Source organism: Dermochelys coriacea, chromosome 11 (genome assembly GCF_009764565.3).
Source record: "Dermochelys coriacea isolate rDerCor1 chromosome 11, rDerCor1.pri.v4, whole genome shotgun sequence".
Classification (NCBI taxonomy): Eukaryota; Metazoa; Chordata; order Testudines; family Dermochelyidae; genus Dermochelys; species Dermochelys coriacea.
In genome coordinates this window covers 60,333,719-60,360,338 of record NC_050078.2, presented here as the reverse complement: position 1 = coordinate 60,360,338, position 26,620 = coordinate 60,333,719, and the positions used below count along the sequence as shown (strand labels likewise).

General features: G+C 45.1%; 1 protein-coding gene across 6 annotated transcripts in view; it reads right to left on the bottom strand.

Annotated features, from left to right (window-relative positions):
• CFLAR (CASP8 and FADD like apoptosis regulator) overlaps positions 1-23,141 on the bottom strand; it is a 36,876-nt gene extending 13,735 nt beyond the window's left edge. Inside the window, exons 1-10 of one of the 6 annotated variants that reach the window (XM_038421625.2) lie at positions 23,005-23,139; positions 22,234-22,302; positions 20,825-20,865; positions 12,212-12,282; positions 11,104-11,662; positions 5,314-5,419; positions 4,173-4,308; positions 3,612-3,706; positions 2,501-2,552; positions 641-702 (exon numbers count right to left, since the gene is read on the bottom strand). In XM_038421625.2, coding sequence (XP_038277553.1) covers positions 641-702; positions 2,501-2,552; positions 3,612-3,706; positions 4,173-4,308; positions 5,314-5,419; positions 11,104-11,396 — 744 coding nt within the window. In that variant the 5' untranslated portion in view covers positions 11,397-11,662; positions 12,212-12,282; positions 20,825-20,865; positions 22,234-22,302; positions 23,005-23,139. Of the gene's footprint in view, positions 1-640; positions 703-2,500; positions 2,553-3,611; positions 3,707-4,172; positions 4,309-5,313; positions 5,420-9,070; positions 9,138-11,103; positions 11,663-12,211; positions 12,283-20,824; positions 20,866-22,233; positions 22,303-23,004 lie in introns of those variants that run through there. The other 5 variants (XM_038421629.2, XM_038421628.2, XM_038421631.2 and 2 more) reach the window with 5 other exon arrangements.
• Between the last annotated feature and the right edge of the window lie 3,479 nt (positions 23,142-26,620).

Genomic DNA, 26,620 nt, shown 5'->3' with positions numbered 1-26,620 from the left:
ATTCAGTCAGGCATACCTGCCCTTGTCCCCATGTGTCTCTGTACCCCTGCCCCATCCCCAAGTGTCTCTGTGCCCTCAGCCAGCCACTCCCCTGTCCCTATGTAGCTCTGCACCCCCTTGCCCACCCCCATGTCTCTGTGCCCTCACCCAGCCACTCCCCTGTCCCTAAGTAGCTCTGCACCCCTCCCCCCGTGGCCCTGTGCCTCCACTCCCATTCAGCCCCTGCCCCAGTCTGTCCTCCCCCACTAGCCCTTATAAGCCCCTTCCCCAGCACCCCATAGCCCTTGTCTCGGGACCTGGCCTGACAAGCCCTGCTAAGCATTTCCCCTCATTGGCAGGGAGCTGCAGCTTTGGGCTAGCGCCAAAGCGCCCTCTGGTGGGCAAAAGGCAGAACTGCAGCAAAATTATGGCAAAAGCTTTTTTCTCTACAATTAGAAATCTGCAGGGCTCATTAAATATGCATGCGTGCAGTTGTGCAGAATTCCCCCATGAGTAGTATTCCCTTGCTAACAATAAAGCATACAGTAATCTCCTGCCAAAAATGCACAAGTAATATGCAATCATGCAGTTTTCCAAGCATGGAAATGGAGGATGTCTCTTCAAAAAATCAGTCACAAAAGAGCCTGAAGTACATATATACCTTTTTTTTCACTTGAGATGAGATGGCTCCCGATTCCTGTACTGATGTGTGAACTGGTTCTGCTGTGATTACAGAACACAATATAATGATTCTCAGCATTTATGTGATATTTTAGTATGTAGATATTAGTGATGTTTCTTTCAAAATAAAATTAAATAAAAAAGTAACCCAATATCTCTCTCCTTCAGCCCTGTTAATTCCTATCTGAGCAAATACATACTACATGTTTAAAAAAAAAAAATTCAAGTGAACCTAGTCCGAAAATCATTGTGCGCTGGCAGAACAGTGTCCTATTACTGTTCATAAAGCACCACATGTGAAAGCTGTTGGAGGTCTCAGCCTAGTTCTTGATGGACTAAGGTGCCCGTGATAAAACCTACATCTTATTGCAACTAATTGGCACCCCTTTTGGCAGGCTCTGCAGAGATGCCAAGGATTAAAGGCACATAGAAACACAGCTACCCTTGCACATTCCTAATCAGGGGTCCCATCAGAGTGGCAGCTCGTGGGTCTGGCAATGTAGGGATGCCTGCACTACTGTTCTCATATTGTTCCAGTTCGGTGGATAACAAGAGGATATCAGTCTCCAGGGCTTCAATACAGCACCTTTCATAAGCAATAAATTAGCCAAGATAGTATCACATTGCAGACTTAAGAGTTCACGTTGCTTTTCTGGGCGCGCTAAGATGGATATAGGAAATCCAGAAGTGGGGAAATAAGTTAGCCCTAGTTATGTCTTGTTTTACAATGGTTAACCTGTTTCAAAAAGCTAATTACCTAGATCTCTCATCTTTAATTGGCTGAGCTGGTTTTGGTTTGTTTTTTTCTAACTTGGCTTTCTTATAAGAAATATGTTTTGGATCAGTTCTCATTTCTGTCGTTGCTCTCCATGGGAATTTAGAAGTATTGTACTATTTTACAAACACTACAAATTATAGAAATAATAAATAATGGGAAATAAATGAAAAGAGACAGAAACAAATACAGTGGTTTCCTCATTTATCCCAAGTCAAAATATACATAGACAAAATTGCCTGAAAATCCAATTTAATCTACTTTGTTCTGCTTGTTCAATACAAAGTGAAAGTAAGATTGCCCCCACACCCATGTCTGTAGTTCTCTCCCCCTCTCTTTCCACATAAATAGACCTCTTAATTAAATGATCTGTGTATTTTCATCAAAACCAAACCTTTACCCAAGAAAAACAGCACATAGGCACACTGATTACATGAATTTTTAACATATGCAACCATATTGTTTTATGAGCAGCATAGTCCATGCAATTAACAGCAAAAAGTAAACTGGATCTCATTCCTTTCCTTTCCCAGTGTAGTGTGCAACTTTTTCACTAGGAATGTTTCCTGAGGTCTTTCTGACCTCTCTATATTCCCACATAGTACTTGTACTGAATCCCATCCTTGGTCTAACTATGTGACACATCTAATCAAGAGTTAAAACACCAGTTATGTGGGCAATGCTCAGGTCTACAGGCTTTATACAGTACCACATCCTATTTTAATATGATATCTCCCACATTGGTATATAGATGGTATCTGAAGGAGATTAATTCTATTACCTTAAACAGTAAAGTGTCATTTTTACTTCCTTAGATTCCACTTCAGTAAGTTAGATAGTTTGTCACCCAAATGCTTTAAAGAATGTTTAAAATGAAGGACACTGGAAAATTTAATAAATGAGTAAATATTAAAAAAATATAGTGCTCATATGGAGTGCTTACAAGCTTCAACTGAAATCAATTGGAGTGGCAGGTAATCAGCACCACTGAAAGCTAGTCCCTTAATACAAGGAAGTACACAGTAGGTCTTTTTGTTAATGAAAGAACAGGTAGTGTGTTCTTACTCTGAATGGCACGTTGTCCATTTAATGATCTTTCTTTGTTCACGTTCTGGATCTAAAAATTAAAAAGAAGGCATATTTTCTCTCTCTCTTTTTTTTTTTTTTTTAAAAACCAGAAATGTATAATCACACTTTGTTAAATATCACCCAAGATTTTTCAAAAAGAGATGGTTATAAATAGTTAGCAGCTCTATCAACTAAACAGGAGTAGCAACATTTATCCCATCAGGCACAAACTTTGGTCAAAGGTTCAGTCAAAACAAAGCCAACTCCACAGAGAGGTGGAAAACTGTGAGCCAATGAGGTGTTTTGCATGCAACAGGCAGTTAAACTGAACTGAATGGGATGCTGTATCTATACTGTAACAACTCTGAAAACTAGTTTTGTGTATTTCCCAAACTGCTAACAGAAAGGGACATTATTGTTGAAGTTGTGTTGGTGGGTGTACTACGCACTTCAGTGTGTATTATATTTATGATACACTTCATACATTTATATCTACAGACTATATAAGATTGAAGAATTCTTTCTGAGGAAAGGGTATATTAAGAAAGCTGGAATTATCATGACATCAATGTCAGACAACATATTCAAGACCCAGCTGCAAATCTAGGATAAATTACATACGACAAGAATAAACTCCTAATAATCTCAAATGGATTTGTCATATATTCAGTCAAGATCATTGATCAAAACATAGACTTTATGGGATATCTAAGGAAAGTTACCTTTCCCAAAAACATAAACCAAAACCTTCAGCTTCTAACAGTCAGTGGGAAAAGTATTTTTCCATAGGTTTTCCATGATGTACCACAGCCATACACAAGGATAAAGAGCTTGATCTTGTCCTAGTAACTCAGGAAAAAACCACCCCCACGTAGCTTCAATGGAAGTTTTATCTGAGTTACAAGTGCTAGATCAGGACCAAAAAAGCAGCAGGTAAAAGGGACTAGACAAATAAATTGAGCAATGCATTATATTCCAGTTACTAGTAGTACCAAGTACCCTGAATTAGTTTAATCTATCCCCCAACTTCTTGGAAGGTCAATTTCTTCTTGCTCCTGACAGCCTTTACAGACAAACCATGAATCTGGCCAATCTGTTGCATACTTACCCCTGAACTGTAGGGAGGGTCAATGAGAGTCAGGTTAGGGAGAGATGCCTGAAGTGCATTTATATACATTGGCTGAGAACCACTGTTGGACAGAGCTGAAAATTGAACAGAAATATGCAGAGATTAAATTAGCTGTGGTTATTAAAGCAGAGCCTTCTCCCCAAGCTGAGTATGTGTTTCGACAGTGCCCAGTACAATGGGGTCCTGGTCCTTAACTGGGGGCTTCTAGACACTAATGCAATACAAATTAATAATCATTAATAATGAGACAATCAGTCAATTTTTCAGTCACAGCTGAATCACCATCCTAAGGGCATAGTACTGTACCTACATATTGCAAAGTTCTTCAAAATGGCAGCATGTATTCCAATATGAAGCAGGTGAAGGGCAAAGTTATATTCCCCACTCTGAACGTCCTTGGTATTGTGATTTATCTAAGCATTTTTTTACACTGTAGTTCCTTGAAAATGTAATCCAGTGTCTTCATCACCAAGCATGTCCCATTCTTAGGAGGACTGAATGATCCCTGTTCAGTACTGAGGTGAAAGACATGCGTCTTACCTTCACATTTGTACCGCTGGATCTTCTTTTTCAGGTCTATCCTATGAATGTTCTGCAAACAGTCTTCTATCAAATCCAACTGATTAGGAGCCACCAGATTTAGTTTCTCTAGATCACTGACAATACCCAGGAAACTCTAGGACAGCAACAGAAAGCATTACAAACTGGAAGGCCAGCAATTTGTTCCCTACCAGAAACTCTGGGAAGAGCAAGTCTAGCCTCAGTAGCCCAACAAAACAAAACAGGGCATAATGCAGGCTCTCCTTTAATTCTTCAGAGACTACGAATGCAAGTCCTCCTAAGTATTCACACAGCTGCCAGTCTGGAACGTGCAAGGGTTCTTGGTGTCATGCCAATTTATTATCTGGAAGTTAGAGTGTGATACTGTTGCAAAGACACATCATAGTGTTTGAGGAAACAGTTTTCATTTTCTCCCCACTGCTCAGTCAGCCAGACAGAACCTTGCCTCACATGCCACAGAGTATGAAAGCCTTGGGAAATCTGCATTTTTTCCCCCACCCACTCTTTTCTCTGCAAGAAAAACCTCAGTGACAAAAAACCAAATTTCTTAAACTTGTGCTCTGTGAGGACAGATTAATTATCTCCCAATTACTGCTTCCCTCTGACTCAGAACATCCAGAGAGACACAATCAGGATTCAAATGGAAGAAGAGCTGCTTTGGTAAAATAAAACAGTTTGTTTAACATGTGATCTAGGGGACAAATACGAAGGGACATTATCCCCATAATCATGGTTACATTCATATTTTTCTCTGCGAGAGAGAGGGATTGGATCCCACATACTTTCAAATGGCAGAACTTTTAAGGTGAGAGGCTTTATTTCTGAGTTTCTTCCAGCAACTAGTCCCACTAAGTGTAGCACTCTTCATATTTCCCTCTCCTCATCTCTCTAGATCTTAGTTCCTGTTCCATCCTATTTGATTTTAATGCATTATCGTCCCTCGCATAATTCCTTATTTCTGCTTCTCTTTTCCACTGTTTCTATGCATCTTTTTTCTCTCCCTTGGGGTTTCACAAGTTATTTTGGTAACTTGCCTTTTCCTTTAGTTTCTCATTCACCTACCCCTTCCATTTTAGAGCAAAAAAGATAATTCAATATGGAAACAAAAAGTAGGCATTACCTTCTCTTTTGCCATTTTCATACGTGGCACGTAATCCTTGAGCAGGAAAATGAGAGAACCCACTTCTTTTTTATCCAGCTCTTCGTTAATCTCTACCATCAGCACCCTGCAAGAGAGATTAGCCATTTCCAAAGGATTAGCTTCAGTAATATCCCAGTCCTGCTCAAATGCCCCAAGTCACAGGAACAAACTTTATCCAGCTCCCCAATCTTGTTAAATAATCCATTCCTGGCAATCAACACATATACCTCTCTAAGTCTCCAAGACACACTCAGTAGGGAGAAGGGTCCAGTGGTTAGGAGAGCAGACTGCAAATCAAGGGAGGTGGGTTTATATTCCTGGCTCTGCCTTTGACTTTATATGTGAGCACATTAACCTATAACCCACCAAGTCATAACATTAAGGGTTACGATTACATGACTTCTGACTGCTTCAGGGGACTAAAGGAAAGCAGGAGAGGGATCAGGAAGACATGTTCTCCCAGCGGGTGCCACGATTTCCTATTGAATCAATTCCCACAGTCCTTCCTAGTCTTTTGAACAATTGCTGTAAAAGTCGCTGTATAGATAAACTCTGATAGCATTCTGTGATGGGGTAGAAACGTCTCTGGGCACACCCGGCCCTGCCCAGTCTGGCCCGTACAAGCTGGAGCCAGGGCTTTAAAAAGTGAAGCAGAGCAGTACAGAGGGAGGCAGCAGAAGGGAGCACAGGGCTGTTCTGAGCTCTGAAGGGAAAATGCTACTACTCAGGAGCTCATTGCCTGGGATCAGGCAACACAGATCTGGGCAAACCCATGGAGGAGAGGCAGACAACTGGGATTGCAGGCCAGAGACTTAGAGGGAGTTACTCCAGGAAGCAAAAGGGGACTGGGATAGGAAGTGGTCCAGGGAAGAGCAACGGTTTAGCACCCCAAAATGTCAAGTGTAGCTGCCTAGCAGTAGGCCCTGGACTGGAACCCAGTGGAAAGGGCATTACTCCCCCAGGAGTCTTCATCTTGGTGAGACACCTGCTGGAAAGGCCTTGAGTGTTCAAGTGCCCAGCCCCAACCAGGTCTCTGTGCTAAAGGGAAGGATTGGAAACCATTGTGCCAGGGGCACTGAAGGAACAGACTGTGCTTTCAACATGAAGATGCCTGCCAACACTCCGCCAAACCATTAGGCAGCATTGTTGGTGCCTGAACACCTAGGATTGCCAACTTTCTGATGGCAGAAAACTGAACACCCTTCCCTCGCCCCACCCCTTCCCCCACACTCACTCCATCCCCACTCCCTCCATTGCTCGCACTCCCCTCCCCCCGCTCATTTTCAGCGGGCTGGGGCAAGGCTTGGGGTGTGCAAGGAGGTGCAGGCTCCAGGGTGGGACCGAAAATGAGGGCTCCGGAGTGTGGGAAGGGGCTCCAGGCTGGGACAGGGGTTGGGGTAAAGGAGGGTGTGAGGGCTTCAGCTGGAGGTGTGGGCTTTGGTGTGGGGCTGGAAATGAGCAGAAGGGGGCTCCTGGGCTGGGGCCGAGGGGTTCGGAGTGTGGGAGGGAGTGCGGAGTGTGGGCTCTGGGAGGGAGTTTGGGTGAGGAAGGGGGCTGGGGCAGGGGGTTGGGGTGTGGGTTCTGTAAGGGAGTTTGGTGCAAGAGGGGGTTAAGGGCTGGGGTGCAAGCTCCGGACGGCACTTACCTGAGGTGGTTCCCGGGAAGCGGCTGGCATGTCCCTCCGCCTCCTATGCACAGGAGTAGCCAGGGGACTCTGTGCGCTGCCCTCGCCCACAGGCACCGCCCCCACATCTCAATTCCTGACCAATGAGAGCTGCGGAGCTGGCGCTCAGGACGGGGGCAGCACGTGGAGCTCCTCGGCTGCCCCATGTCTAGGAGCTGGAGAGATATGCTGCTGCTTCCAGGAGCCACGCAGAGCTGGGTAAGGAGCCTGCCTTAGCCCCGCTGCGCCACCAACCAGGCTTTTAGTGGCCCAGACAGTACCGCCTGGGTGTTCCAATCAAAAACCGGACACCTGGAAACCCTATATACCTCCTACACACCCTCTCTCCCATCCTAAGAACTGAACATCAGAATTATGTAGTCTGGAGAGGTGCAATTCTGTGGGCAAGTCAATGATCGAAAGGTAAGAGACTCCACAATATTGCACTGGTCCAGTATAAAATCATTGACTCTGTCAACATCTCCAGTGTCACAATGAAGAAGCTACTGTCTCATACTTGCACGAAGGACAAGCTCACTGCATACCTTGCAGGAAAAATACTACAGCATGTGAAGAATTACTCAAAGAATTTTGTCATTGCATGGTGTAATGAAGCTGCTGCCTTGTACTGTTCAGTGGCGGTTCTTCATGGTTCCCTTGAGGAGGCTGACACTAAAATTATCTTGTATGCCATCAATGCCAGAGGGAGGTGCTACTAAACCCTGGATATTTACGCAAGACACAGATGCTAGTGCTCTCTGAGAGCCGCGACCCAAGACTTCTGCAAGATTCTGTTTCCTATGCCTGCTCCTGGGAGAACTGAATCGCTGTATATCCCTCAGAGATGTGTGCCTATCACTTGGGCCATTAAAAGCTGCTGCCCTGCCAGGTTTCCACAACCATTCAGGATGTGACATTACTGGAAGGTTGGCTGGAAAGTCCAAATTATCTTACTGGAAGGCATTTATTCCGCCTGAATAAATACTCATTCACCCAGAATACTCATTCTGAAGTTGCTCAGAACAGCTGAGGCTATGGCTACATTTGCAGCTGTAGAGTGCTTTGGGTTAAACCAGCCTTCAGAGAGCACACTAGGGAAAGCACCGCAGTCTGTCCACATGGACAACTTCAAGTGCACTGGCGTGGCCACATTTGCAGCACTTGCGGAGGCATTGGGAGTGGTACATTATGGGCAGCTATCCCAGCGTTCAAGTGGCTGCAACATGTTTTTCAAATGAGGGAGTGGGATGGAGTGTGTTGTGTGTATGTGGGGGGAGAGAGAGAGTGAGTGTGTCAGCATGCTGTCTTGTAAATTCAGACCCCCAGACCCTCCCGCCTCTCACTCACTCAAAGCAAACAGTAAATGTCTGTCCAATCAGATAAGCAGCTGCTGTCTGAAACAGCACTTTCACATTCCTGTAAATTTGTTAGTCTCTAAGGTGCCACAAGTACTCCTTTTCTTTTTGCACATTCCTGTAGCGATTTCACAACAAAGGGAAGAGTGACCACTTGGCTTAAGGGGATTATGGGATGTTTCCTGCGATCAATCAGAGTGCAGTAACTTAACTCCTCATTCACACTGACGCTGGGGTGTCTCAGCCAATATGCAACAGATGTCATCCCTCTCGCCAAGGTGGAATACCAGGAGTGCTCTAGCCAGGGAGTCAGAGCGCTCTACGTGCCTTGCCAGCGTGGACAGGGAGTAAGGTAGAACGCTCTGAGCAGCTTTATTGCGTTTAAAGTGCAAGTGTAGCCAAGCCCTGAGACAATGGACTATTGAGATCATAAGCCCCCTGGTGGAGTTCATATGCTGTGTTTATCATTTCAAGACCAACCTTATGACACTTGCAGAGCTATGCTGGCAGATATTTTTCCAAGAAACAGACAAATTGAGACAAATTGCCACCAACAAGATACGTATTGATACCTGATATCAACGGGGGGGAGAGTGGGGGGAATTATCAAGCAATGGAATGGCTCTGGAATGACCGAGTAATCCAAAACTACCCTCCTCTATTGGGCACGGATGGGACTTAGAGGATGGACAGATCACATCAATTATATGTGAAATACCTTATGTTCCTGAATCAATCCTTCAGCTAATCAAATGCTCATGTCCAAAGACCAGATGTTCATCACCCTGCAAAAATGTGACAAGCAGTCTGCCTTATACAGAGATGAACCAGTGTGGGACAGACAAGGATCAGTGTGATACCCTGTCTAGCAATGGTGCCTTAGACCAGTGATTCTCAACCAGGGGTACATGTACCCCTGGAGTACTCAGAGGTCTTCCAGGGGATACATCAACTTATCTAGTTATTTGTCTAGTTTTACAACACACTACATAAAAAAACCTAGTGAAGTCAGTACAAACTAAAATTTCATATAGACAATGACTTGTTTATACTGCTCTATATACTACACTGAAATGTAAGTACAATATTTATATTCCAACTGATTTATTTTATAAATTATAGGGTAAAAATGAGAAAGTAAGCAATTTTTCAGTAATAGTGTGCTGTGATACTTTTGTATTTTTGTAAGCAAGTAGTTTTTAAGTGAGGTGAAACATGGGGGTACACGAGACAAATCTGACTCTTGAAAGGGGTATAGTAGTCTGGAAAGATTGAGAGCCACTGCCTTAGACAGAGGCAACACTGATGATGACTTGGATGAATAAATATTTTCAGTCCTTCATGTCAAGGCTAACTTCCCTAAGATTACCAAAGAGCAATATATTTTTTATTTAAGTAACGCATCCTTGTGATAAAGTATCATTAAAAAAAGTGTTGCTTTTTAAACAGTTTCTTGAATATCTATCTACATAATTGTTCTAGGGATGTCATATTTAGTACCATTGTGTTAGTGAGAGAAAGGGCTTTCAAATGATGCCCAACTTGACCCAATTCCAGTGACACTGTCATCAAAATTTCCACCAATGGGAGGAAATGAAAGCTGGGTCGAGCAACGAGTCACCTCTGCCACGCCACAAAGGTTGACACTGCTGAAATTATGATTCTGTACATTTTTTACAAATCAGATGACACTACCATTACCTATCACTAACTTGCCCATGGAATGAGATTTTGCTCCCAGACTAAGTACATGTTACTCAATGGCACTCAAGGGTTCCTGAACGACTTTAAGAGTCTCATTCCTCAGTATGGCTGAGGTGTGAAGCATCGTGGAAATGCTAGTCTCTGCCTCCTTAGGAAGATGGGGAGTGCAGTAAGATTTGCACTCTGGCACCCTTTAACATACTGTAATTGATGCAGGTTGAGCTTTACTTAATGCAGCATCTCAGTTGCTGCAAGGGATATAGTAAGAATTAAACCAGGAAAAAGTATTCCAAAATGAAAATGTGGGCAAAAGTCTGGGCACCTCCATTCAGAACGACTATGTGATAGTCACTGCTGGGGACAATGAGGTTCCTCTTAGCATGTACCATAGCCAAAATGGGGGTACATGATATGTAAGGAGAACTCCCCTTTAGCAAAAGCACTGTTTTAATAAACAAACCAGCTGGGTTTTCACCATTTCCTCTTCAACAATGAGCCCACCACACCCACAAAAGCTAAAGTCACACCGGGTGAGTAGCAGGAAAAACTTCCTGACAGAGACAAGTGTTCATCTGTGGAAGAGTCTCCCAGGAAAGTGGAGGAAGGCCCTTCACTAAGAACATTTAAAAACTAGACAGACAGGACAAAGCACTGGGAGATATGCTGCTGGAGACAATCCTGCACTGTAGGTTTATGTGGCCTGGTTTTGAATGAATTGACAATGATGAATGGGGGTCACTAAATATGGTGATGCTGTAGAGGGTCTTGTCTATCTATTCATCCCCACTGCTCTTCCTTCTACCTATATAAATCATATAGGTACCTAGTGTTTAATGTATATAGTTCCCCTCTGTTAAATATGAAGCCACACACTTTTAACACCACTACTTCTAAGAAACTGGTAGGCTGGATGTAGGGATCAAACTTTGGAGAGCGTCTTTATTATACCACTGTGTGATCCTCTTTCCTGCTATTCTTTTACCCATAATTTATATTAAACCAACAACAGCAAAAAGTTACTCTTGAAAAGTGAAACAGACAAATTACCTGTAATCAGAGACCATTCTAGGATACCTGGCCAGATCTGTCTCCACTGCTGTTCTCTCTGTCTGCAGGGCCCTCCTCAGCAAATCAAACCTCCTCACTCTGTATAACAGCTCAGACAAGCCCAATGGCAGCTTTCCCTTCTCATTCAGCACCCCCAGGAGATCCCTGATGTCTGTATTAGATAAATCAGGAACCAGATCCCGGCACAGGAAAAACATCATCTCCTTTTCATCTTCGTCCAATTCCTGCTCGATCTGGTGAATGAGGGCAGCTGGCACTTGGCACTTTGTCATCACAAGCTGTTGTCCCTTTAAGTTTATCTGCCCTCTTTTTGTGTTTTAAGCAGGAAGCCAACATGTCATGAAGTCCATTTGCAACAGAACACGTAGTTCGTTGTTGATCTTAATCAGATGTTTTTAAATAGAGAAGTTTTGTTGAAAAAAAAAAAAATTACAGGCCCTGCTTGAATTGATGATTTACTGAGCAACCTTTCAAGTAATCCAAGTTCCTGCTGCACTTCAATCTTTGAGGCATTCAAGTTCCGGTCAAAATGCTGATCCTACTTACAAAGGTCCAGTATTCGTGAAGGGGTTCCCCAAGATGTTCATTTTGAATAAAAAAAAAGTACATGATAGATCAGTATCAGCAGAGAATGGAAGATCCATTTAAAGTAAAGCACTATTAATTACGCAAATCTGTAAATTCCATAGGAAGTGAAACAAAAAACAACTGCCCACAAATGAGAACAGTGAGTGTTCAAGTTGTTTTAGAACATGAAAAGTTCAGAGCCATAAAATTAAAAAATCTAAACCCAATCATTCTTACAAAAGAAACAAAGAAAAAAGTCTCAGTGCACTTTCCTGCAGAAGTTTAACAGCCAAGAGCTGTAGTAAAGTTTCTTGTTACTAAGACAGTACTTAGTACTGGTTACTAAGAGGTACTTTTAAAAAGTGTACTACAGAACATTATCTAGTATTCACAGCACAAACTAACTAGCATAACATGCAATAGTGTAAATACATTAAACGTAAAGCACATTTGTCAAAATAGAGGCGCAAAATATATTTTATGATCCTTGCTTATCAGCATAAACACTAGGCTCACTTACTGGTCAGTTCATGAAATCCAGTAATCCATGGTGGGTTCTCTTAGTTGCTGATTCCAATTAGGGAGGGTCCACTGTAAATGAGTTTTTAAATAGGTTTTTCTTTTACTTAAAAAGAAGTCCAACACAAACTTATAATAAATCTTTGAAGGTGCAGTTGGTCCTTGTGCTGCATTTTTAATAGCATGCATTTACTTTTCTTTAACCTGTTAATGCCTCTCCATTTTCAAAGATGTCTTGAATATTCAGAGTGTAAGAATAGCATTTTGGTTAAGGAACTGGACTGAGTTTCTGGAGACCAGGGTTTCTCCTTCCTGTTCCTGCCACACAGTTCTTGGCCAAGTATCTTTATCACTCACTGTCTCAGTTCCCCATCTATTAAATGAGGTAATAGGCCTTTCCTACCCCACAAGAACAGGGTGAGAATAAATGCATCAGTGTTTGTGAGGTACTCCATTACTATGTACGTAGCTAGGTAGATAGCTATTTTCAAATGTACTTTTCTCTGAAGTGAAAGTCAGTAGGACTTAGGTGCCTAAGTCACTTAACTGCTTTTGAGAATTCTACCTAATCCTGTTAAAAGCTGCTGCTGTGCTTTTCAGTCCTTTGCCACAGACTTTGGAAGTCATGGCTCCACAAATGGCGAACAGATAATATATACTGCTTCCAGCCAGTTTAAAATAGATCAGAGAAACTCAGCCGGGAGCACTTTTCTTCACTTGCAGACCCTTGTTAAAAACAATACATCTCTTTCATGTAAACACCTATGCCTCACATCTCACACAGGAATAAAAATAAAGGCCTATTAAACCCACAAGCCAATCCACTACAAAGAACTAATCAAGTTCCCAGTGCAAAGTCTCATTCAGCTATATGTTCCACTGTACACAATGACCCATATTTTCTGTAGAGCCAAAGACTGTCTCCATTAGACTTTTTATAACCTCAGACTTCCAATGTCCCTAGCAGGGGTGGTAGCAACAACAGAAACAGCTGCTGGTGTGGCACCAACCCTACTGAGCACAGGTCTAGACTAAATAAGGATTACAATGGCATTGGTTGCTGGCATCTTGTCTGCACTATAGAGCCAACCTGTGGAAGCAGCAATAGGAAATTGGAGAAGAAAAACTAGCACAGACAAGGCCAAACACCTGTTGGGAGATCCAGTTACAACAAAGCTGAAACACAACTCCATTTTGCAGTGTAGATGAGATCTAAATTATTTATAATCAAGTTCCCAATCCCCAACAAAGCCTTAGATTTCAGCACTCAACTGCAACTGAAATCAATGAGAGCGCTAAGTGCTCAGACTCTCTAAAACAGTGTTTCCCGAACAGTGGGTCCTTATCTACCGGTGGGTCACAGGAAGGGTCTAGGTCAGGAGTGGGCAAACTGCGGCCTGCAGGCTGCATCGGTCCACCAGACATTTTAATCTGGCCCTCAAGCTCCTGCTGGGGAGCGGGGTCTGGGGCTTGCCCCACCCTGGCACTTTGGCACTCCAGCCGGGGAACAGGGTTTGGGGCTGCTCCACACAGCTCCCGGAAGTAGCGGCTCCGGCGCTCCAGGGAGCAGAGTCCAGAGCCTCTTCACATGGCTCCTGGAAGCAGCGACATGTCTACCCTCCGGCTCCTATGCGTAGGGGAAGTCGGGAGGCTCCGCTCTGCACGCTGCCCCCACCCCAATAGCTGCCTCCGCAACACCCACTGGCTGGGAACTGCAGCCAATGGGAGCTGCAGGGGTGGCGCCTGCAGACAAGACAGTGTGCAAAGCTGCCTGGCCATGCCTCCGCATAGGAGCTGGAGAAGGGACATGCCGTTGCTTCCAGGAGCTGCTTGAGGTAAGCACTGCCCTAAGCCTGCACCCCTGAGCCTCTCCTCGCGCCCCTGCCCCAGCCCTGATTCCCCTCCCAGCGCCCCTGCCCCAGCCCTGATCCTCCTCCCACCCTCCAAACCCCTCGATCTCAGCCCAGAGCACCCTCCTGCATCCCAAACCCCTCAACCCCAGCCCCACCCCAGGGCACGCACCCCCAGCCAGAGCTTGCACTCCTTCCTGCACCCCAACCCCAGCCCTGATCCCCCTCCTTCCCTCTGAACCTCTTGATCCCAGCCTGAAGCAACCTCCTACACCCCAAACTCATCCCCAGCACCACCCCAGAGCCCGCCTCCTGCCCCCGCTCTCCACTCCCCCACCTCAGCCCGCACCCTGAATTCCTAATTTCTGGCCCCACCCCAGAGACCGCACCCACTCCCCATTTCCAATTTTGTGAGCATTCATGGCCCACCATACAATTTCTTTTCCCCGATATGGCCCTCGGGCCAAAAAGTTTGCCCACCCCTGGCCCTGGTGGATTCTGCGTTCCCCGGAGATCCCCTCTCCCCCATCTCTGACTTTTCCTGGGCAGCAGGGTGGGGAGTGGGATTCGGGCAGCAGCCAGAGCCAGCAAACAGGTAGTCAGCAACCTCTCCTTCCCCCGCACGTGCTCCAGAGGCGCCTTCCCCACCCCTCTCATTTCCCCTGGGCAGCAGACAGTGGCCTGGGGAACCAGATCCTGGTGGCAGCACAGAGGAAGCACCTTCCGGGCACATGCAGGGCAGGGACAGTGTGCTAACTGTCCTCTCGCTAGCTCTGGCCACTTCCTCAGCGCTGCCGCTGCCTGGATCCCGCTTCCCCTGGGCGGCAGGCAGAGGTGTGGGGAGCAGGATCTGGGCAGCTACACGGAGGAAGCAGCCGGAGCCAGCGAGCCTGGTAGCCATTATGGCCCAGCTCCGGGGAGAGAGAGCCCAAGGCTGGGAGAGTAAGAGCAAGTGGGCTGGATGGAGCTGAGCAGAGAACTTGGGCTGAGAAGGGAGGGAAGAGGGGAGCAGATGGCTGAGAAGCGGGGAGCAAGGGACTGGAGGACTGAAAAGGGGGGCAGCAGTAATGGCAAGTCCCCAAAAAAGACAGAATGCAAATGGTTGGTTACCTTAGTAAAAAGCTTGGGAACCACTACTCTGAAAATCAGCACTCAGTACTTCATGTATTCATAAGAGCATTGTATATGTACACTGCACTAGGAGTAAACATGTAGGGAAAAATATACAGCCACAGTATTTCCACTATGGTGGAACACCAGAAAACCCTAACACTTGACTGCAAAGCCTCTGGAATGCTTTAATAGGTTTCCGCATTTTGAAAGCTACAATGGAGAGACCACAATACTACACTTTTCCTCATCATGTCCACCATTTAGGAAACTAGAGAAATGATGCATCGGATGAAGTGAGCTGTAGCTCACGAAAGCTTATGCTCAAATAACTTTGTTAGTCTCTAAGGTGCCACAAGTATTCCTTTTCTTTTTGCGAATACAGACTAACATGGCTGCTACTCTGAAACACAAGCTGTTTCATTTCTGTCTGCTGACAATTGGGTGAGAAAATCAACCCTAGGGCTGCCTCTACCACAGTGGCACAGGTAGAAAATAGATGATCTCCTAGGCCAGTAATCAACACACAAGTCTATAAATGCTTGTATTTCAGTGGAAGCTTCCACTTTCTCTAAACAGAACCCTTTCAAATGTGTGGGATAATTTTTTTTTTTTATTATAACTGGTTGAACAAATTTGAATATCCAATTTTTTTGACAAAAACCAGGATTTGGGGGCAAAAATTTGCATTTTTGACCAGCTCTAATTTTTAATACACACCACCCCCCCCAGACATACCTACTCATAAACAAACATCCACCCACACCTTATGTTTTTTAGGGGTTGGCATGGGAGATGGGGCATCTTCAGGTCTCGATGAGGGCTGAGGAATCCCCCCACCCAATACACCAGAAAGTGATTTGCACAGTTTTCTATCGGGGAAAAAGGTTTATAACGGGTTTTTATTTTTCAAACCAAAACCAAAAAATTTGTGGGAATTCCATAGAGGAAGGAGGAAACACAGTGTTTTTTGTTTGTTTGTTTTTTTGACACAGAGCAGCCAAGGGGATGCTGGCACCAATGGTACCTGCCTCTGAAAGACACCATTCTTAATAGCTAAAAGTGGGATTTTCAAAAGAGCCTAAAGGGAATCTGGCATCCAACTCCTGTTTAATTTCAAGGGGATCTGGGAGTTTAGTTCCCTTAGGCTCTTTTGAAAGATCATAGCCTACGCATATTTTTGAAGCTTACTAAAAAGGTACTTCCCAACAGAGCTCAGATTTCAAACATGCAAAAGGATTATTCATATACTTGCACTGAGATTTGCTTTAGATGGCTCTTTATGCTATTTCTACATCACGAACTCCCACATTTACTAGAATGTCTGTCATGTGCTCATCATGCAAAACTGCAGATTAGTACTTCAAGCTGATTTAATTTATATATGAAACCCAATATCTACAGCTGAGATGATGATATCACAAAAGAGGAACCAGATTACCAAACAATCCCGATCGCTTTTTCAGTGACCTGTCTTCTTCCTTATTTACCATGCCCCCGATTTTTGTATCATCTGCAAATGTTATCAGTGAATATTTTATGTTTTCTAGGTTTTTTTTATCATTGATAAAAATGTTAAAAAGCACAGGCCACAGAACTGATTCCTGCAGGACTCCACTAGGAATGTACCAGCTCAATGGTGATTTACCATTTACAATTACATTTTGAGACCTATCAGTTAATCCAGGGGTGGGCAAACTTTTTGGCCTGAGGGCCACATCTCGGAATAAAAATTGTATAGCGGGCCATGAATGCTCACAAAACTGGAAATGGGGTGCGGGAAGAGGTGAGGGCTCCGGTCGTGGGTACGGGCTCTGGGGTGGGGCCAGAAATTAGGAGTTCAGGGTGCGGGATGGGGTGGGGGAGTGGGGTGAGGGCTCTGGGGTGGTGTTAGGGATGAGAGGTTTGGGGTGCAGAAGGGTGCTCCGGGCTGGGATCAAGGGGTTCAGAGGGCAGGAGGGGGATCAGGGCTGGGGCACGTGGAGAGACTCAGGGGTACAGGCTCAGGGCGGAGCTTACCTCAAGCGTCTACTGGAAACAACGGCATGTCCCTTCTCCGGCTCCTATGAGGAGGCGCAGCCAGGCAGCTCTGCACACTGCCCCGTCCGCAGGCGCCACCCCTGCAGCTCCCATTGGCTGCAGTTCCTGGCCAATGTGAGCTGCGGGGGTGGTGCTTGGGGTGGGGGCAGTGCGCAGTCCCCTGACTGCCTCTACGCGTAGGAGCCGGAGAAGAGACATACTGCTGCTTCCAGGACGCGTGTGGAGTGGCCCCCAACGCTGCTTCCAGGAGCTGCATGGAGCAGCCCAAAACGCTGCTCCCCGGCTGGAGCGCCAGAGCAAGGCAAGCCACAGACCCTGCTCCCCAGCGGGAGCTTGAGGACCGGATTAAAATGGTAGGTGGGCTGTATCCGGCCCGCGGGCTGTAGTTTGCCTACCCGAGTTAATCCATTTAATATGTGCCATGTTAATTTTATATAGTTCTAGTTTTTCAATCAAAATGGTGTGTAGTATCAAATCAAATGCCTTACAGAAGTCTATTACATCAATCCTATTACCTTTATCAACCAAATTTATAATCTCATAAAAAAATTAGTTTGACAGTATCTATTTCCCATAAACCCAGGTTGATTGGCATTAATTACATTACCCTCCTTTTATTCTGTACTGATCGAGTCCCATATCAGCTGCTCCATTATCTTGCCCAGGATTGATGTCAGTCTGACAGGCCTCTTGTTACCCAGGTCATCCTGTTCACCTTGTTTAAATTCTGGTACGACATTAGCTTTCTTCCAGTCATCAGAAACTTCCCCAGTCTTCCCAGGATTATTTAAAATAATACGTCAGACCTGCTTATATGGCTATGTCATCTCCCTGTACTGTCTGAGCCTCTCACTGTGTATAGGGTCTTTGGTGTCCAACGCCATGAACTCTATTTCAGATCAGATACTGCAACTCTATTTCCTATTCAAACTATGCCCCTCACTCTCTTGAGAGCTTCATGCAGGTGGATTCCTGTCACATAGAACTCATTGCAGGATCAGGGCCAATTTGACTGGCTGATGACAGAGATGTCTGTGACTGTTTTTTTTAGTACCTGATGCTTTGTCCCTGATCAAAAGGGCCCAATGTAGGTATGTAAGGGAAGTTAGGTCTCTAGGCTCATTTAATCCCCTCATGGCCCCCTGCTGAAACTATCAACTAGCACACAGTCTGACGGTGATTTGTGATTCATAGGTTCACACAGTACATTTATACTGCAATTATAAACCTGCAGCACCAAGTCTCAGAACCCAGGTCAGCTTGGTCTCAGAGCCAGGGCTTCAACCCCAGCGTCTCCATTGCAATTTTTAGCCCTGCAGCCTGAGGCCAAGTCAACTGACCTGAGCTCTGAGACTTGGTGCCACAGGTTTTTTTTAAATCAGAGTATAGCTGTACCCATAGATTCCAAGGCCAGAAGGGATCATTGTGATGGTCTAGTCCAGGGGTTGGCAACCTTTCAGAAGGTTGTGGCGAGTCTTCATTTATTCACTTTAATTTAAGGTTTCGCGTGCCAGTAATACATTTTAACATTTTTTAGAAGGTCTCTCTCTCTATAAGTCTATATCTTATATAACTAACCTATTGTTGTATGTACAGTAAACAAGGTTTTCAAAATGTTCAAGAAGCTTTATTTAAAATTAAATTAAAATGCTGATCTTACGCCGCTGGCATGCACAACCCGCTGACAACCTGGGGTTCTGTTCACCTAGGCTGGACATGGGGTGTTAGGGGGCTGGGTATGTGTGTGGTGTGCAGGAGTCAGGGCAGGGGGTTGGGGGTACGTGAGGGGAATGCAGGAGTCAGGGCATGGGATACTGGAGTCAGGACGGGGTCATGGGGGAGTGCAGGGGTCAGGGCAGGAGGATGGGGTGTGCGGGGGGTGCAGGGATCAGGGAAGAGGGCTGGGTGTGTGTGAGGAGGGTGCAGGGCTCAGGGCAGGGGTGTGTGTGGGGAGGTGTAAGGGACAGGGCAGAGGGCTGGGGGTGTGGGCTGGGGTCATGGGGGTGCTCCCAGCCCCAGGCGGCTCACAGCAGGGGGCTGGAGGGGATATGCCCTGATTCCACTCCTCTTCCCCAAGGCCCCGTCTCCACCTCTTCTCCGCCTCCTCCCCAAGCAGCGAGCTCTCTGTGGCTCCCCCTCCCTTGCAAGGGCCATCAGCTGATCGGTGTCAGGGAGGGAGAGGAGGGGCAGGAACGCAGCACGCTGGGGGAAGAGGCAGGGGAGGGGGGAGCTTCTTCACCCTGCCCCGGTGGGGGGGGGGCAGGCGGAGAAGAGCGGGCCGGGGCAGGCAGGATTTTTAATGGCACGCTGCTGCCTGCCGGGGTCCCAGCCTGGGTTCGGCAGCAGGCTGAGCGGGGCCAGTGGCTGGGACTCGGCAGGCAGCAGCATGCCATTAAAAATCAGCTCGCGTGCCGTCTTTGGCACGCGTGCCATAGGTTGCCGACCCCTGATCTAGTCTGACATCCTGTATAACTTTTATATTCTTGTGCCTCTTCTCTGAACCGTCTCCAATTTTTCAACACCTTTCTTGAATTATGGGCACAGAACTGGATCCAGTATTCCAGCCGCAGTTTCACCATTGCCAAATATAGAGATCTACAACCTCCCTTGATATGACGGACTTTTTTTGCAACTGCTTCACATAATGTGTGCCATGTTAATTTTATATCTTTCTAGTTTTTTAATCAAGATGTCATGCGATATGACTACGCTTTAAAGAAGTCCAAGTATATTACATCAACACTATTACTGTTATTAATCAAACTTGTAATCTCATAAAAAAAGAAACCAAGTTACTTTGACGGGATCTATATTCCATAAACCCATGCTGATTGGCATTAATTATATTACTCTCCTTTAATTCTTTATTAATTGAGTCCCCTATCAACTGCTCCATCGTCCTGCACGGGATTATGTCAGACTGACAGGCCTATAATTACGCAGATCTGTCCAGTCACCCTTTAAATATTGGCAAAACATTAGCTTTCCTCCAGTCTTCTGAAATTTCCCTGGAGTTCCAACACTTATTGAAAATCAGCATTAATGGTCCAGCAAGCTCCACAGCCAACTCTTTTAAAATTCTTGCATGCAAGTTATCTGGACCTGCTGATTTTAAAGTGTCTATCTTTAGTAGCTTTTGTTTAACATCCTCCTGATATAGCAGTGGAATGGAAAAAAAGCGTTATATAATATGACTACATCATCAAGTGTTTGCCAAAGCTAGGAGATGGTTACAATAGGCATGACCTGCTGCTCCCACTCCTAAGATCATCTGCATACCGCAGCTCAATGTAAAAAGCTTGTAAAGCACATGCAACCCCACATCTACTTCATTGTACTTACTAGGAAATCTGGAGTCACTCTGGAAGGGATAAATCTTACTCAACAACATCTGATACAGCTGTACCTCAGAACCTCCACCAAACATGGTGACATGATTATGGAAGAAACAGGGAGGGCTTCCCCAACCCTCATCCTCACCCCTGTGCATCCCAGACACAAAATTTTACAGGGAGCTCTCCCTCCTGCAGCTGTCAGTAATATAGAGGCCGGGGAAAGCATGATGGGTGGCCTTGTTACACACAACAGAGTGGAAACAAAGGGTCATTTCCTACCTCCTTAGGTAGCTCACTTCTTCTCTCTCCATGTATTCAACCTGTGAAAGGCAACGGGGAAAGCCCCAGTGTCAGTGAGGGTGTATGACTGAGGCAGGCAGCTTGCTGTAAAGCTATTATAGTTCACAGTCACAGTCAAAAACCACAGACCTTAGAGCACAGTGTGACTCCGCTGTGAGGGAGTCATATGGTCTCTGGGGTAAAGGGGACTAGGTTCTAGTGACTCACAAGGGCACAGCTGCCCTTCTCTCTCCTCAAAGATGGGGAAGAAGCATGGCCCAAAGGGGATGATAGGATCATCAGTTAAATACAAGTCTCTGCCTTTCGGGCTACAACACAAACAGGGAGATTCAAAGTTTGGCCCCATGTGCTTTGTGAGAAACCACCATGCTAAGGTAAGGACACATTTTCTGCCAAAATTCTGGCCTGACTTTTGTCCACATGGGTTACACTCTAACCTAGACTCTCTAGGGAAAATTAAAAGATTAAAAAGTATATTTCTTGTCAGGCCATAACATTCCTGTTCCTTGAACAAACAGGAAGAGCACACTCAAATCAAACAGCAATGAAAATCCAGTACATTTGCTTTTATGAAGCTGTTTCACTCTCGCCACAGAATTAATTAATCCCTGATCCTCCACGTTACTCCACACACTCCAGACCCGAGTCCATGCAGAGCTAAGTGCAAAATCAGAACCTAAGGTAGTTTATAAAACTACCACAACAACTTCTGAACCCAAGTAACAGTGATATGCCAGCGAATCACACACAAAGACCTGTATTTCTGGTTGCATCTACCTTGGCTAAAATGGGTCCTGTCATTCACTAGTGACAATAGCAACTGTAATGTACCATCTGACCCCAAGCATTTTAACTACGTCTCTAATCCTTCTGCGTTATTACAGCTATACCCATTGAACTCTGTTTTTTCTGCATGCAATGGCAGCAGAGTCTGCACGACATATGTGCAGCATGTGTTCTCGGTGTTTATTACCATAAGGTCACCACTGGGACCTTAGATTGGGGAACTGAAAGGTTTTTCAAGGTAAGACAAACAGTGTGGTATTTTAAAGTAGAATAAATGTTGTGCTTGTCAGATTCAACAGTGTTCCTTGAACATAATGTACAGAGGGTTGTTTCCTAATCACAGTGGCCATCGCCAAACCAGCAAAAATGGGATCCATAATTCATTATCGGTGTAGCTCTTATTTGGAAAAAGTCTTAGTTCTACAACATAAGGTCTGCTATATGATTCTACAGGAATATAACCAGGGTGTTTGCTGGGTTTCTTGGCCAAACCAGCCACTTGCTGCAAGGACATTGTGCAACCTCTCTGCTGTCATTGTGTAAGCAGCAGAAGCAGAGCTAGCGACCACTATTGCAAAACCTCCGTGTGGGGCCTCACTCACCCGTCTCTATCCCATTATGTCTGTTGCTTTTCCAAGTTGTGTTAAAGAAGTTTTTATCTTTTCTTGCACCTGGAAGAGGATCTAAGGTTAGAGACTTAGGGGGGAAAAAAGTCCATAAGGATTTGATAACCTTTTGCATTGTTCTTTATGAATCAGAAGCACTTAGGCCTTAGAGCCGCTTACAATTTGCTCTAGTTTAGTTCAACTGCGGCCACGCAGACCCTAGCTTGGGCACTCTTACCTCAGTTTCAGTTGCTCCTGATCGATTTTAAACTAAACCGAAATAAGCTGCTTTTAAAGTCTAAGAGACTTCACCCAGCCTCCTGCACCCGTTTTAAATGGGCTTTTAAATGACCGCTGACATCAAACCAGGGCATTAACGTGAATTACTCGCATCCAAATGCCTGGATCTTATTCACAGCGCCTTGTGAATCCCCCCCTGCCCCAAACCACCACCCCGGGCCTCCTCAGCCCGCGGGACTGGCCTTTGCAGCCGTGGCAGCCGGAGTGCCAAAGTCCGAAATCTCCCTCCCTCCCTAGACGGACCTGGGGCAGCTCCGCCCCGGCCGCTCTCCTGCCTCCCCAGCCCTTTGCTCCGCTCTCGGGCAGGCAGCGACCGAGCCCAGCCAGGCCACGCACCGCGCAGGGCCCAGACAGAGAGAGCGGGGAGCGGCCCCCAGCCCCGGCGCCGCTGCCAGGTCAGGGCGCGGATCCCGCGGGCGGGCGGCCGGCGGGTGCCCCGGGGAGCGGGGCAGGCTGGAGGCCACGCACCTGAACGCGCAGCGGGCGGCCCCGGGGGCTGCAGCAGCGGAGAAGACGAGAAGGCGAAAGTGAAACTGGCTGGTCCGCAGCCCCGGCGGCGGGGCCAGGCGCGGGCCGCAGCAGCTTCCTGTGGTGGAGCCCGGCCCGGCCCAGGGAGGAGGCGCGGCTGGGTTCGTCCCCCGAGCGGAGCTGGGCGGGTCTGTCGGGAAGGTGCCCAGCCCACAGGCGAGAGCCGACTGTCGTCCCTCCCGCTCGTCTCCAGGCCTCGCTGTAAAGCGCCAGCGCCCCTCCCCGGCCCTGGAGTCATCCTGTCACCCCGGGGTGCCGCCCTGCCTTTGTTCCTTCCCTGCGGGGTGGGGACCTGGGAGAGAGCCAGGCGGGTCCATGGCTTTTCTACCTCCTGGTAATTGTCCGGCGCAAAATAGCTGTTTTGTTTCCTATACTAATGCTTATGCAGCAACGTACCCAGCACTTCTGATCGGCTGTTGCAGCTCGTTTCACAATGTGGGGAGCGTTATAAATATTAGTATCCCCCATTAGGGCAAGTCATGGGGGATAACAATTTATAACTCTCCCCACCTTTTACAGCCTGGAAATCGGGCAGCATCCTGTAGGACGGAAGTGACTCATGCTTCAAACATTGGAAAGTGACAAAGCACCATTAATCCTGCAAATGTTCAGGCAACTTTAAAGCCAAGTTTGTGCTCCCCGTCGTCGCTGGTTGTGCCTGAATCCAGTCCCCCTGCGTAATTTTAAACCGTGTGAAAGCCGCTCCAACATGTGCGGGCTCCAAAAGGCTGTTACACAGCAACTGGGATGCAAGGAAACCCTGGCAATGCCCCGCTCCAGTTGCATGGACGGGGAGCCGCCTAAAAGTCTGTATGGCACCACGGAGTCCTTCTGCACTGGAGGATTCAGGTGCATCGTGTGCTGGCAGAGGCACAAAGTAAGCCCAGTCCTGGGGAAAATCTAGCCCGAAATCTTCACAAGTGTTATACTTAAAGGACAATGCGTAAAAATGTAATAAGTTTATAGAGCTGCAGTAGTGCTGTGAGAGACAGACATTTCTACAATTGCTCTTACTACAAATAACCAAAATACTTCTCTATGTGCCTGAACCGCTGGCACGATAAGAGGTCCAGTAGCCATTCAGTATCTCACCTAGCATATTGTCCACGACTCAGTCTACTGTTTTCCAATGGAATAATGAGCACAAATGAGGGAGGAGCTTGAAAAAGTTTTGCAAAAAGAAAAGGAGTACTTGTGGCACCTTAGCTCACTTAACTCACTTCATCGGATGTAGCTCACGAAAGCTTATGCTCAAATAAATTTGTTAGTCTCTAAGGTGCCACAAGTACTCCTTTTCTTTTTGCGAATACAGACTAACACGCTGCTACTCTGAAACTTGAAAAAGTTTGTTACCTTTATCAATATATAGTCAATATTCTGGTGTGCTGGCTAAGGAAACCCTTTTGGGGCGTAGAGATAAGATGTGAAAGTCTTCCAGATCTGTGGATGGTGTTGGCTTATTATGAATGCACTTACAATAATTAATACTGGACATCTATCTAGCAATTCACAGCTTCAGAGTGTTGTACAAACAGTAATTAATCCTCAAAACACTCCTGTAAAGTAGGTATTGCTCCTGTTTTATAGATGGGGAAACAAAGACATAGAAAAGTTGTATCAAATGACTTTACTTGCACACAGCAAATCAGTGTGAAAGCCAGGAGTAGAACTCAGACTTATTGTCTCAAAATTCTGGGTTTAGAATGATAGACTACTGATAACATTTTACTTTTACATAACACCTTCCACCCTGAGGGATGTGGAAGCATTTTACAAAACACTGTAAGTGTGAATCATTTCATCCTCACTGAAATGCAGCGGCTGAATACACAGGAACACTATACATAGTTGAGAACAGTGTGTTATTGAAACTGCAGGGAGAAATTAGATAGGCAAAATGTAATTACTTAAACTGGAATGTGGCCAGACACCAAGCTAATATCCTATCTTGCATTAACATGCTATGAGATATGTATTAATCAGAAGTGGTTAGGATCTCAGTTTAATATCTAAAAGACAGCACCAATAGTACAGTAGTGATTATGACATCATGCCATGGCATTGGATCAGAAGGAAATATGCCGCTCACTGAATCAATATCCACTTTTCCTCCTTGGATATAGTCTATCCAAGTGCATGGAGACCTAACCTGGGTTAGTAGGAGAGGACTTTTAAGGTCATGCCTGAGGTGATGTGGCTGCAGGCTAACAGATAATGAATGGATAGTGCAGAGAATTGCTTTCTGCAAAAATCTATGTTAAATTGGCAAATCATCTATTTTGCTAGCACAAGACCATCTACACATAAAGGACTGACATACTGTATTATTTATTCATGCCCTCAGTTTTCTTTTGAATCACTTCCTTAATTGTTTTGTATGATTGCTCAGCAGTTTTCATATTTTTGTAGATTATATGAGCTAATGTATTTTTCCTTTTCAGTTTCTAAAACTAAACACTATCCTAGCTCTTCCACTCTGTCCCCCTTCTCCTGGAACACGTGTATATAAGGCAAAATGTATAATGCAACAGTATCTCCTGCAAATTGTAACCAACCTTGTTGTCTGAGTGATTGTCTGACCAAGAAGTAGGACTGAGTGGACTTGGTAGGCTCTGAAGTTTTACATGGTTTTATTTTTGAATGCAGTTTTTTTGTACATAATTCTACATTTGTAAATTCAACTTTCATGATAAAGAGAGTGCACTACAATACGTGTATGAAGTGAATTGAAAAATACAATTTTGGTTTTTTACAATGCAACTATTAGTAATAAAAATATAAAGTGAGCACTGTACACTTTGTATTCTGTGTTGTAATTGAAATTAATATATTTTAAAATGTAGTAAACATCCAAAAATATTTAACATAAATGGTATTATATTGTTGTTTAACAGTGTGATTAATTGCGATTTTTTTTAATCATGCGACTAATCATGATTAATTTTTTTAATTGCTTGATAGTACTAGCCCTAGTACTGAGTGAAGTAAAATTGTAAAATCAATGTTGGCAAAGCAATAAATGAATCATTAACGCTTTTCTTAATTAGCAGAAATAGTTCTCTGTCTACAGACACAGATAGGATTTCTGCTTGTATTTCACAAGGAATCCAGTTTTGGCCATTGTTAATTCTATTTTTAAGCACATATGACTGAGACAAGCTCTCATGTTATTGTATTATTTTATAATCACGTGAGATCCTCAGGTCCAGGTGGCTGTTGTGGTTTGTGAACCCTATTCTTGATCTGTAAAGTGATCTCATCTGATCTGGCAGAGAGCCGTTTTATTTTTAGGACAGTCATTGCTATGGTTACAGTGAAGGCAGAGTTGGTTCTTAGTATCCCTGATTGTGGAGCATTTGCTATGTAATTATTAGTAACAATAAAATAATTGTGAAATTATCTCTAATCAGTGTATTATGTGCATGTAGGGAGGAAAAATTATATACCACAATAGTTTTAGAACATGAATAAGCGTTTTATTTAAAATTAAACAACATTTTTACATTCCACAAAAACACCAAAATTAATCATAAACCTAGGCTACATTGATGAATTA